General features: G+C 38.0%; 1 protein-coding gene across 1 annotated transcript; it reads right to left on the minus strand.

Moving 5' to 3' along the window:
- Positions 1 to 215: 215 nt before the first annotated feature.
- Positions 216 to 3,264, minus strand: LOC139134201 (uncharacterized). Its single transcript, XM_070701114.1, has 2 exons — positions 3,145 to 3,264; positions 216 to 635 (listed from the first exon to the last, which is right to left on the minus strand). Exons 1-2 carry the CDS (start codon positions 3,262 to 3,264, stop codon positions 216 to 218), a joined length of 540 nt encoding a protein of 179 aa, XP_070557215.1.
- Between the last annotated feature and the right edge of the window lie 10,194 nt (positions 3,265 to 13,458).

Below are 13,458 nucleotides of genomic sequence, written 5' to 3' on the forward strand. Positions count from 1 at the left end.
TGTTTATCTAATCCAGCTGGTGCCATTGTAGTGCCATTGTAGGAAAGGCATGTATGTGAAATTGATCCTCATAGGGAAGTAGGGTATTCCTAAGTTAATGGAGCCTTCCCAGCCTTCCCGTAATGGAAAGCTGAATATGGGTATAATCAACAATAAATAAATAAACAAAACGTACAATATTGTATTCTATGCTTCTGCTGGGCTTTGAAACATTGTTAAAGTGGCTGAGAGTTACTTTGATGAAGGTGTGAGAGCTCAGGTGTTGAAGAAACTGAGAGATTTATCAGCATTCCGACTTGTTCAATCAGTGTTCCCTGTCCCTGATAGCGTTTCAAATCAACACTGGTTGGTCTTTTCCGAGCGTATCGTGGTCTGTTTTGGTTTGCAATGTGGAGATCGGTGAAATCTTCCACGCTGAACAGTTCAGAATGGGAGCATTTATGACCGGTGAACAACAACGCCAGGATCAAACTGAGGCTCCATATGTCCTCCTTAAATGATGTTTCGTCTCTGTCTAGGACTGCTTTCGGAGCCATGTACAGTAGCTCTCCAAATCCGCGACTTTTGCCAGCGTCACATAGCTTTTCCACATTGTTAAAGTCACTAAGACTGACTTCCAAGGTCTTCTTGTTGATCTATGAAAAACGATAATCAAATTCATATAAGGTTAGTTTTAGTCAAACCTCAAACTAAATTAAACCTAAAACTTTAAACTTGTAAAAATAAACTTTTTGGATAAAGATGTCTGACACTACAAAAAACAAAAACATGAAGTGGAAGGCAGCAGACAAAGACGCAACACTAAAAATACCGCCAATGATACGGTGTTGCTCACATTTGACTGGCATTGGTACATACTGTATGTGTATTGGTACCAAAGATCATTGATGAATGTTGTTTCTACCTGTTCAGTGCGGCAAAAATTCTACGTTGATGTTATGACAATGATTTCTACACAGTACAAGGAGAAAAACAAGATTGACAAAAGCAAATAAGGTCTGCAACTTAGATATTGGCGGTAAACTTTAGAAACGTGCATATCAACTTCTATGGCAATGGGATAAGCAGATCCTACTTACATTAGCAAATGTCAATAAAAAAATCAGGCAGAGAAGGCTTGACAAATAGAAAAGGTGGGAGAGTGGGTAAAAAATAATTTACAAAGGATCAGGTAAAAAAATGTTAATGCTACCTCATCAATCTTTTACGGTACATCCAAACCCTGGATATCAAATTTTCCACCCCTTGGTTTTAATCATGTTTATATAAAGAGCTACGATGGCCACATGGCAGGAAATGTAAAGTAGGTGAGCTATTTACAACCTTGGGAATTTTTAAATGCTATCAATGCTGTCATTCGAATGTAAACAGCACTACTAAGTTAGTTACAGATTGTGAAATTCCTTCCAATATGGGGGTGATTATGACATCTGGAATTATTCTGGATCCAAATTTCTTATCAGTTCTTGTGTGTCTTACATGGAAAAGTTGCAATAATTGGTCAGCAATGAAAATATAATTATCCTCAGCTTTGTTTTCTGGATCAAATTCACTACAAATTGATACCAAATATGACAAAATTATGTTCATAGCCTTAACCACTGTCTCACAACATATCCTGGGTTGGTATAGGTCATTTAAGGTCACAGACTGAGAAAATATCTAAATTATACAAATTTTGGGGTTTCTCAACACTTTCAGCAGATTTATCTAACACTTAACATTTTTCAGGACTTTTATACCAAATTACAAAGCTATCAGACAAGTAGTTTAAAAAAGAGTTTCTTTCCCAAAAATGACAAAAATTGTCTTAGAAATACGTTTTCTTGACCGAAAATGATAAAAGTGTCTTAGAAATACAAAGTGCCACGTTTCAGGAAAATTTCCACAAATCCAACTATTGTCATCCCTCGGCATCTGTATATCAAATACAAAAGCTGTCTGTCCAGCAGTTTTAAGAAAAAAGATTTTTATGAGTTTTTGACCAAAAATGACAAAAATTGCCCCAAAACGGTAATTTTACCAATTTTGTTGTAATTTCAACAAAATAGAAGGGTAACACTCTTGCAAATATCCAACCCATATTTTAGAGCAATTGACATACATAAAACTGCATAAGGTCTACAACCTAAGGTACTTGCACACTAATTTTCAAAGCAATCAAACCAGTGGTTCTCGAGTTATTAGTTTTAGACCTTTTTTCACATTTTTAAAGCTCATTTGCATAATTTGGGCAATGCAAACTTCATTTGAAGAAATCCTATCTATGGCCCAGGATGCATCCAAACGCCAAAGACCAAGCAAAAAAGTGCAGCGGTTCACAAGTTTTTGATGTTGACGGACATACATAGATACATGTACATACATACATACATACATAGATTCAGACAGACAGACCGACTACAGACAGACATTCAGACAGACATACAGACATACATACAGAGCCAGTGTGTCCTCTAAGGGGAGGGGAAAAAAAAATTTTGAGTCAAACTGAAGAAAACTTGACTTGGTGTGCGTCACCGCATGCATGAAAATGGTTATAAAAAAAGTAAATAGTTGGAAGTGTAGCGCCCTCTATGGTGGTGTGTCTTCTCGATTCCTGGCATTCTCGTGTGAGTCAGTGATAAGACAATGAAAACAACTATGGCTGCCTCCTTCCCCATCGATCGGCAAGACAAGTGTACAATCGGCACGTAGTATCACTGCAGAGACTTATAGAAATGACATATGCAGCTACTTTTTCGCCCAAAAACTACAAGGAAACATGTTATCTGTGAAAATTATGAATCTGCTTAGCATTTCTAGTAATTGGAAGGCTTTTACAGCTGTGTCAGTGACGCGTCAGATTACTTGTAATTTCAGTGCGTCAGGTGGATTTGCTGTGCATCATGACGCGTCAAATTGGCTTAGCGGGCACACTAGTACTGATACAGACATACATACATACATACATACAGACACATACAGACATTCATACATACATACATACATATAGACGCCACCGACTTCAGCTTATACAATAACCTCACATGGTATACCAAATGTGAGCTAAAAAGCACAAAGTGAAAGCAAATACTTGATACCGGAAATGTTTTAATGTTTGCATTTCAGGTGTTACTAAAACCAATTAAAGAACTGACTTACGATGGCGCTTTGAGGACAGATATTCTGGTGAACAATGCCATCACTGTGCATAGGAGCTACTGCAGCACACAGCTGTGAGGCCAACTGGAGTACTAGTACTTCGTTGAAAGAAAACTGCATCTGTAATCATGGAAAAATATGACGATGGTAGTGGTGGTGGTGCAATTATCAATTCAATGTTTTCCTTCATTACAGTGTTTCATCTAGAATGCTACAACAGGGGGGACTGGTCCTCCTCCACAGGAATTTTGAGGGGGATTTAAAAATTTTGAGGGGGATTTAACTGAAATATATAATCACGTCTTTACACGTAAGTTTTAATGTTGCAATGATGTCACTTGTGATATGCATACTACAAGCCATAAATCACTTGCTCACACAATCCAAGCTGCTGGCTGGAAAACCATCCTCTAGAAGATTTTTTTCAAAAGACAACAAATTTGATTATCACTGTTGTGAATGTGTAGGGCTTCCAAGAGTGGTGGACAGCTCATTAATATTCATAAACATTAATATTCCTAAAAAAATTGTAGATTATTTTGCATGCTACAATATTCAAACATAATGACAACAGCTAGCCATTTCCACTGTACCTTCAAGGGATTTTTTTCATTTTTAACTGAACTCTGTGCACTTAAACAAAGCAAGAAAAAATGTTAAGTAGTTATAAAAGAATGTATTGTAGCTTCTGATAAAATGCTGTACTTGTTTGTCCAGTTTTATCTGTGCTTATAGCTTCTCTAACCACTGTAAAGCTTGGTCAACATTGCTCTATACAAACCAATTAAAGCCCCTGTAGCTGTATCTCTTGAAATTTGTCGACCTGAAAAAGGCTTTCTATTTTCTCTGGTTTTCTTTAAATTCTACAGATTTAAAGGATATGGTCTTTTACCACTGAAAAATTGGACAAGTAATTTTCAATTTTGACCTTTATTTTGAATTCCCGCCGTTTTTAAAAATTGGTAATATTACAAAGAAAAACATAGCATATGGTGTCCCAATGGAAAACATTCAGCACTATATGCATTTATAGCCTTGTTCACGGTTACAGGTTTGTTACTAAATATAGCTGTACGCGCGCGACATCGGACACGCAGCTTGAAATGCGGACAAATTTTATCAATGTTGCATGCGTGGCTGTTTTTGCAGCTTGTACTCTGAGTCGTGAATATGTTTTTTAGTATTCACTGTTACACTAGCAGTCGCCCACTGAGATGTATTTTCGTCGTTCTTGCATGCGTAATTTTCAAAAGCGTAATCTAAAAATGCGGACAAATATTTATTTTGCATATTAATGAGAGAACAGTGACGTAAACTGTGAACGGCCCTATTGGACTACTCTGTTGTTTCTGTGAAAATTCCAATGCATATATACACTGCGTACTGTGTTTTTGCTTTATGTGCATGAGGGCGCCATTTTTTGTTTAAGCAAACATTTATTATTTATCTTGCTCAGAATCGCACATGTCGTCCCAGTGGACAGTTTATTCTACCTGTATAAACACCCCTCAATGAGTACATTTCCATGAACTTGTTCTAGTTTGGAAGTAAAATCACAAAAACTAATGCTAAAAGATACAGCTATCGGGCCTTTAACTGTATTTTCTAGTGACCTAGCTGGTAGACGCGCTTGTACTGTGGTCTTGTGCACAGACTCAGTAAAGTTAAAACGAACAAGTTAGGAGGGTGGAGTAGTCTGCAGTGTTTTGAATGCAGAGCTAGGTTCTCGATGTCAGTTTCGCTCCAATTGCTTTTTTTGTCAGTCATTTTAGAATGGGAAAATAACAATTATATTATATCATGCTACCATGCGCCATTCTGATTGGACGAGAGCTCATTCCACCGATGCTAAAATACTGTTTTAGCACTGATAGCAGTGGTAAAACGGGCCCCTACACCAGCATTTTCGAAAATTTCCCACTCGCTGCATTTGAACGTACCCTCTAAACCATAGACCCTCGCGAAAAACCGAAACAGTCCGCTTTGTTTCAAAGAAAGAATACCGAATTTTGATACACAGATAAAGTGTGGGGTCTGTAACTCACCTCTTGGGGAAAATAAGTAGGGATCGATGATAAAATACATCTCTGAACCAGCACATTTGAGTGTGATGTAGACGAATCATTGCTTTGAGGCGACAGCGCACCGCGCACGTTTCTTGATATTGCGGGAATCGAGACGTGATATATCCTACCGCTCGTTAAAATGAAGCTAGTATTCGTTCACACACTAATAAATTGACACTTCCTCACAGTAACGGTATGTCAGATATTCTTTACCAAAGTTTGGGCTGCAACAGACCAGGGTGTCCTAACGATGTAGCCCAAGAAGTTCAAAATAACAATGGGACGACTCCTGGTGACTGCGACAAAATTTGACATCAAATGCTTTGAACAATATCAGCGTCCAGCTCTCGCTGCATCGGGCAAACACACATGTACAACTGTCATCACAATTGCAGTCATCGTACGTCTGGATTATTTCAAAACTGCATGTTTTCTGGTACGTCCGAATTATCCATCAAAAATACATCCTGTAACTTCACTGTACCACCTCTGAATGTCGCGACGGTCGACGTATACCGTATACGCGTAAGCAGTACAGAATGAGACAAATCTATTTTTACTATGCCAAAAACCAGGACTATTGTTCATATGTAAATTTACGAAAAAAATTGTTACTTTTCTTTCGATTTGAACTCTTGACCTGTTTTCTGTGTCTGCAGCAGGTATTTTAATGATAGTCTTCGCGTGCGCGTGCGTTGCATGCGAATAAAATGCAATGTTGATGAACGTATGCGTATTTATCGTACGATACTGTGTGCGTGTACGTCATCCCAACATAAAAATGCTCGGTCTCGGGCGCAGAATTTCCGACGATCGATCTCTCACACGTCCATTTTCTGCATTTGGGGCTTAAAGTGACGAAAATACTCAAATAAGACAACAAAGACACACAAGTTGATATAATATAATAGCAATAACCCCCTTCGCAGTCGGGTATACACTCGATTTTGGTACAATTCGCTCCATATAGCACTCGCCTATCGGCTCGTGCTATATGTCGCGCATTGTACCAAAATCTCGTGTATACCCTCCTGCGGCGTGGGTTATTGCTTAATTAGAAAGGCTTGTTGTCACCGACAGTTAACTTTAGGGTTTATTTGCCAGAAAAATAAGTCAGTGTTTGTTCATTGAATTCAAAAACCTGACCCATTGACACCACAGCCTGCTTGTTACTTTCACTGCATGCAGTCCCGTCATAATACCATGCCATTCACTGAACTGAGCACGTTTATGTAACAGTAAAGTCCAATTTTGCGACTAGAATTATTTTTATAGTGTTATGGACATTCATACGCACAAAAACTTCAGTTTGTCTCCTTTTCTCAATCGTAGAGTAATAATGTGACAGGTTTACAGAGACGTTTTTCTAGCTAGGACAGTGAACTTTTGTGAACGTAACTCTCAACTGGCTGACAGTCTTTCACATTAGGGGACACCTCCATTTAAAAAACAGAGCACTTTTAGCCCCCTTTCTGCACTGATAATATGCAATCTTAAGTAGTTCTATCAGATATTACATAACATCGAGTCAACAACTTCAATGATTGTCCGCAGGAGTAAAGTATGAGGTTTGAGCTTTGCCCTGCACAATCACTTATCGCTATCTCTAATCACATACATTGTAAACAGCTTACAAGATAGCAAACAATTTTAATTAGGATGAAAATACCCCGTCAAATGGCTAGTTAGCCGGGCATTTTTGTACTGTGTTTTAGATGGGAGTGTCCCGTCATGATATGCAAAATCAGCATACAGAAATTAATGTGTGGTATTGTTTCAACAGCATTTTATTGAAGCAGTTCAAAAAGTGTCAAAATCGAACTAAAATTTAATAGTCCCTTTCATGTAAATGTTCTTGCTACACTATACAATGCCTGTTGCCACACTATTAACAGGTGCCGATAACGGGTCAAATGCATTGAAGTCCCTTACAAAAATGAGGTCCTTGCAGGAGAGCGACAGGAGAGCTGCAGGAGAGCGACAGGAATGTTCTGGGACTAAAGCTGCAGAGTTCCGGGGCAGATTTCTGGCCCGCAGAATCTGCCCCGCTAGCTGGGCAGATCACTTTGTTACAAATCTGTCCGGCAGAGCGGTAGCAAATTACTTGACCGGTGCAGCATCTCTGCAGGAACATTAGTGGCCTAATAATTGTGGCTGATCAGATATATCTAACAACAAATCTGGCCCGTAGAGCAACAGAAAATGATAGGAGTGGACCAGCATCTCTGCACTTAATGCATTTTGACTATCAGACCATGGAGGTAGCAGAGGACAGATCGACTTATGTATTCATAGTTGCACAGAGCTTAATATTTGCTGCGGTATTGTCTATCAGAAATATAAAAAAAATAAAATAAAAATAAATGAAGTTTGCAGATGGTATACATAAGCCCCAGCGATTACATACATGTATGAACGTGAGCGTGGGTTTGCAGTGCTAATAGTTCATTCACAGTGTGATAATTAATACTATATAATAGACAGTAAAAGCTGCTATGATGTGATTGAGGCGATCGAGCTACACACTGCTAAAAGGGTATTCTGATGATTAACAATGCTGTTTCATGAGTACACTATAGGCAGCCACAAAAGATTCCTATGAAAATGTTTTCCATGCCCATCAGGTTACTTTTTGTGCCAATGATAAATTAATCCGTAAGAAATTCAAAATTAAATTCATGGCAGCAACGAAAATCGCGAGAAAATCGGCCGTAGTCCACGAAGGAAATAATAATTGATAACAAACACATTTCATTGCTTGCTTTTAAATATAGGATTTACATCACGTCTGTGACAATATTTGACCTTACAAATTATCCCTTACAACAATTATTTCCAAAAACATCATTTTACTTTGATCAGTGCAGTTACTAAATCGCCGACTTTTGAAGTTTTTAAGACAAGGGAATAAATCTTGTAAATCCATTTTCATTATTGTGTTCTCAACCCATGGATGCGTGTACGTGCACGTTCACAAACTATGAACCAGCTTCAATAACAGACAATCAAAATGATAGTTACTTCCAATAGATTATTTAAGTCATGTATAATTAATATGTAAATGTACATCATTTACAAGTAACCTAACGGTCATTAGAGCTCCGCTGTGTTATGTAATGACAATTACTTTGTGACTCATTTCGATGGCCTGAACAACAATGGCAAAAATAGCTGCAAAACTACATAATGTCAGATTAAGATCATCCCTAAGAACATGTCTACCAAATATAAAAGATATCAGATAAGTAGTTTCTTAAAAACCAATTTTTTGACCAAATTGGCAAACATTCCCAAAATATATAAAATTGCAGATTTCATCACAGTTTCAATTTATCGCAAAAAGAATATCCCTAGGACCCCGAATACCCAAAAGCAAGCTTTCTGACAAGCAGTTTTTGAGAAACAATGTTTTTGACCAAAATGGCAAAAATTGCCCCACAATACAAAATTGTAGATTTCATCATAATTTGATTATATCATATTTTTGATATATATGAAGGGTGTACCACCTGTGGTTACTGAGTTATGAACAAATATGTATATTTGAGGTAAAAGGTCACCGAGGTCACGTGAAATTTTGTCAAAAAAAAATTGTATTGTTAAGTTATCCCTATATACCAAAAATCAGACCTCTAGCTCTATTGACTCGCCTCAAAATTAGATATGTGCATAATTAATGAGGTACAATATGTTGCGTCATAATGTGTCCCATCATACCATATGAAGGGCGTACCACTTGTGGTTACTGAGTTATGGACAAATATGTATATTTGAGGTCAAAGGTCACCGAGGTCACGTGACATTTTATGAAAAAAATTGAGTTGCTAAGTTATCCCTTTATATACCAAAAATCAGACCTCTAGCTCTATTGGCTCGCTCAAAATTAGATATGTACATAATTAATGAGGTACAATATGTTGCGTCATAATGTGTCCCATCATACCATATATGAAGGGTGTACCACTTGTGGTTACTGAGTTATGGACAAATATATATTTGAGGTCAAAGGTCACTCACGGACGGACATGACCCAATCTATAAGCCCCCTGGACTTCATCCGTGGGGACTAAAAACTGTGTCACTACATCCTTTTTGCAATATGAATACGATGAGAAACTAAATTTTTATTTTTCTTGGCCTTATACATGGGAGTCTATGGAGGTGTAACGGATCAAACGCTGCCCTAGTTTTACATCCCTCATTAACTGCCCTTGTTTACGCACTGTTCATGAGCTTCCCCTTATGTACGTCATTCATCCTTCACTAATTTGCCTATGACCATTCATATTTTTCACATCGTCTTTGATCATTCATTAACTACCCTAGTTGTACGTCATTCGCTAATTGCCCTGGTCTGTACAGAATAGTTTTGTGTAGAGTACACACAAGCACAATTAAGCAGCTTTTGAGTTGAATAGTATTGCCGCGTGAGTTCATCAAGTTCCATTTCTGCTCTTCTATTTGCACTACTTATAAAAGTTCTTACTTGTAGAGTGAGACAATACTGGCATATCTGGCATTTTTGTTTGGAATAACAACTTTCAAAAATCTGATTACCAGCTGATTATACAACTTACAGTTTGTAGAGGATGAAGAATCGATTAAGATAGTAATAAATGTAATGAAGGATATTTACTAGTGCAGCAGGTAAAAAAATGACGGTAAAAAGTCAAAAGAATGTTGGTAGGGAAAGCAGAAGCTGTTACTAATGATAAGGGGTGGCATTGAATATACAAACGGGTCAGTGAAACCCGCGGGGTTTAATTTTGGTGTGATGCAGAAAATGTAGAAAACTAAACAGGTCAAGTAAAATTTTTAAAAAGCAAGGGATATTCTACACCACAAGTAATGCAAGTAATATTCCAGTACTTAATCGGGCCCTTCAGCCTTGAATATAAAGTTAGTGGGCTGAATACTTTACATCCGTGTATGCTGAGGGGAGTAGAACAAGAAACTGTCGTCGACATTAAAAACAAAATCCGCCAGAAAAAATCATCAAAAGTTACAACTACTTACTCTGTAAAGTTACTTCCGATCGAAACAACGGGCGTCTAGATAACAAGGATAATTTGGGTTTTGAACACAAGCTATTTTCAAACTTATTTTGCTGCCAAAATTGGTCGGCGATAATGCGGCTTTCGAAAACGAAATGTAAATTAGATTTGCTTTACGAGACACGTTGCTCCGAAAATTTTCTCTTCTTCCGTTCACACCTTCTCCAGTTACACTCTTTAAAACGAGGAACCACGTAAGAAAATGTAACGACCTGCAATTCGGCAAAATGCCTAATTGAGAATAACCGATTTTGAACTGAGTTCGGTCGTGTTTTCCGGACTCAACGAAAGTGAACAATAATTAGATGAATAAAACACTTAGTAATATTGCATATAGATAATGGTTGAATCTCACATTTCATATGGTGTGAAACCATCGTGACCGTCGAAACAAAGCTAAAGAAGAGTGGATTTTGGAAATAGAGCGAAAGTCGAAAGTTTGAATAAAGTTAACGTATGCATTTGAATCTGTAATCCGGAAAGAAAATTGCAGACGGACGCAGGTACTGACGGGACGGACGGACGGACGCAATGACTGACATATGATTAAAACCGTTTAAGTCCCAAAAGCGATAAGTTTAGCATTATTTTTCCGTGTAAAAATATTCTTTTCTCCAATATGTTATAAATCACCCTCATTAAACCATACCACCTGCATTTACTCATGTGACCAAGAACACTGGGCCGTCTAATTAGCGTTCATTAGCGGCCGCGGCCGGAAGTTGATGTTGACCATATGGGTTAACCATAGGCCCGTTGATGTTTTGTCTTGACTTGATTTGACTGTACTCTTATTTTTAAAGTATTTTGTCATTCAGTTTGTTTCTATTGAGTCAAAGTCCACCGTGCTGCCACAGACGCTTATATACAGCTGCAGTAGCTCACTGCTGATGCTGCACAGTAGCTTTCACAGTAAAAACAAACGAGCCAGTGTTGTGCAGACTTTCCCTCTTTCCAAACTTACCCTTACGAGCATTCGATCAAAACTAACGTCATATTCAAGTAATAGAAATCGTGTTGACGTTTTGCATGTTGGGCTACGCTCTGCGGGAGATCATAGAAAAACGATCATGAATACGCATGATAAAATGCTTTGAGGTCAACTCACCCCATAGTGGAAGGTAAAAATGTAACTTTGATGATAGTAAATCCGCGAGTGTCCGTCACTTTGCATTGTATCGATGATAATCTTGAAAGCAGTCTCTCAATATCATCTCTTTAGGATAGCTCCTTTGTATTTCACACAGAATGCCCATCAAACGATGCAGCACCCAGATGTCACTATGGGAGGAGAAGAAATAGCCACTCAGTCAATGGCGGGAAAATGTTGTACGTTGAACTTCAAACAGTCACCAAAGACGCCACTGTTGTCGAAAGATCCGCCTCCGGGCCGAGAATGCGTTCTACAAAAACCAGTACCAACCACGATTTGGTAAAATTTTATTAACTTACAAATCTGCACCTTGATATCACTTTCTTACCCGATGTTTGTAGCATGATATAGCTGAGTTGCAGGGCCAGCAAAAAATCACATTTAGTGGCCCGACTGTACACAAAGCTATATCATATATCACACTACTTGTTTGTCTATTCTAAACATTCCGCCTGTAATGCCAAAATCTTGCGATGTTGCTATGGAAACTGGCTTTAAATGTGAAAAAAATCAGAAATAATTGGTATAAAGTATTCACCAATATTGAGTGCAGAATGGTTACAAGAGAACAGTGAAGTGATAATTATTTACTTTATTCTATCAAAAATTGATACTAAAATGCAACACACCGAGGCGAAAGTATTTCAACAGTGCCAGGAAGGCAATCACATGCAGTCTAAAATAATCTTCACATTCTAATTCTAAGCTATAGTGCATCATTAAATATCACCCAATACCAACACTGCAGTGTATGTAGTGTGTGACCAAAAATTCAAAGACGGTATACCACTCGGTTTTGACCAGTTCACTTCACGTATGCACTATCACTGATGAATATATGTTGCGAACCTTTCAAAATCTCGTTGTATACCGTCACTGGGTGCGCTTTATTGCTTAACTTTACTGTCACTGGCTCCAGACCATGCCTTTTCAGCGGCATTGACAGCGCCAGTGTTGACACGGCCAACCCGTTTGTGAACAATACGCTTTGCGAACATCACACGGACACAAACTACAACTGCAAGGGTCGAAGGTGTTCTCAGAGCTGCTATATGCCGGATCATTATTAATGGTCAAGCAAAATTGTTAGATTGTCCATTATCAACAAATATGAAGTGGCACCATGCAGACCACGCATCTTGAAAAGCAAGGTCATGAGGCACAATCACTGGCTAAGGACTACCTCTTCCTTTTTTCAAACTATTTTATTATTTTAATAGAATTTTTCACATTTTCTCTTTTTCATATTACTTTGCGTGGAAATGCCTACTGGACAAATAAAAGTAGAATCAAACTAAACCAAGTACACTTCATCTTGCTCTTCCAAGTATATTTTACCCAAGTCATGCAAAAACAAGTATAAACATTTTAGCTTAGATGGTTCAAACACGGTCCCTCAACAAAGGACCGTGGTTCAAACTTGCCTCCTGCTTCGCTTCTCGTGCAAGCATATTGAAGGTAAACTCGTCTAAATGGGAAAAGCTATGCCATAAACGGTATAGATGATGGAATACAATCGTTCCCTGTTTATATAGAAGTAAGATATACGTTTACCTTTTCAAACAATGTAAATTAACATTGTGTGCCTATTTTTGCGCAAATAGTTGTGTATGTACTTTACAACCTTAGGTTGAAGTACTGATATCAGAGCTGAAACATCATCATTCATTCATCCTTGCTATTTCATAGCAAATTACACGTTCAAATATTACTGTAAGGTACTCATAAATTGCAGTTTGAGTCACGGTGTTATAATGACAATATAGACGTTCTCTCCTGAAAAAGAAGATTCTTTCTCAATCAGAGAATCGTGGATATGTATGGAGAAAAACTCATTAATACGCCAGAAACATAGTTTAAGCAATAATCTCCTCATGCAGGCATCACATGCCCAAGCCCAGGGGCTTGTACCCAGTGCCGTGTAAATTTATACCGTTTTTTGCTTAATAGTTTCATAATCTGTTGGAGATGACATTAAGAAATTTATAAAATAATTGCAAGCTTCAAGTCGTGGAAAGTCAGAAGATTTTCGATCGGATTC

Source organism: Ptychodera flava, chromosome 6, assembly GCF_041260155.1.
Source record: "Ptychodera flava strain L36383 chromosome 6, AS_Pfla_20210202, whole genome shotgun sequence".
Classification (NCBI taxonomy): domain Eukaryota; kingdom Metazoa; phylum Hemichordata; class Enteropneusta; family Ptychoderidae; genus Ptychodera; species Ptychodera flava.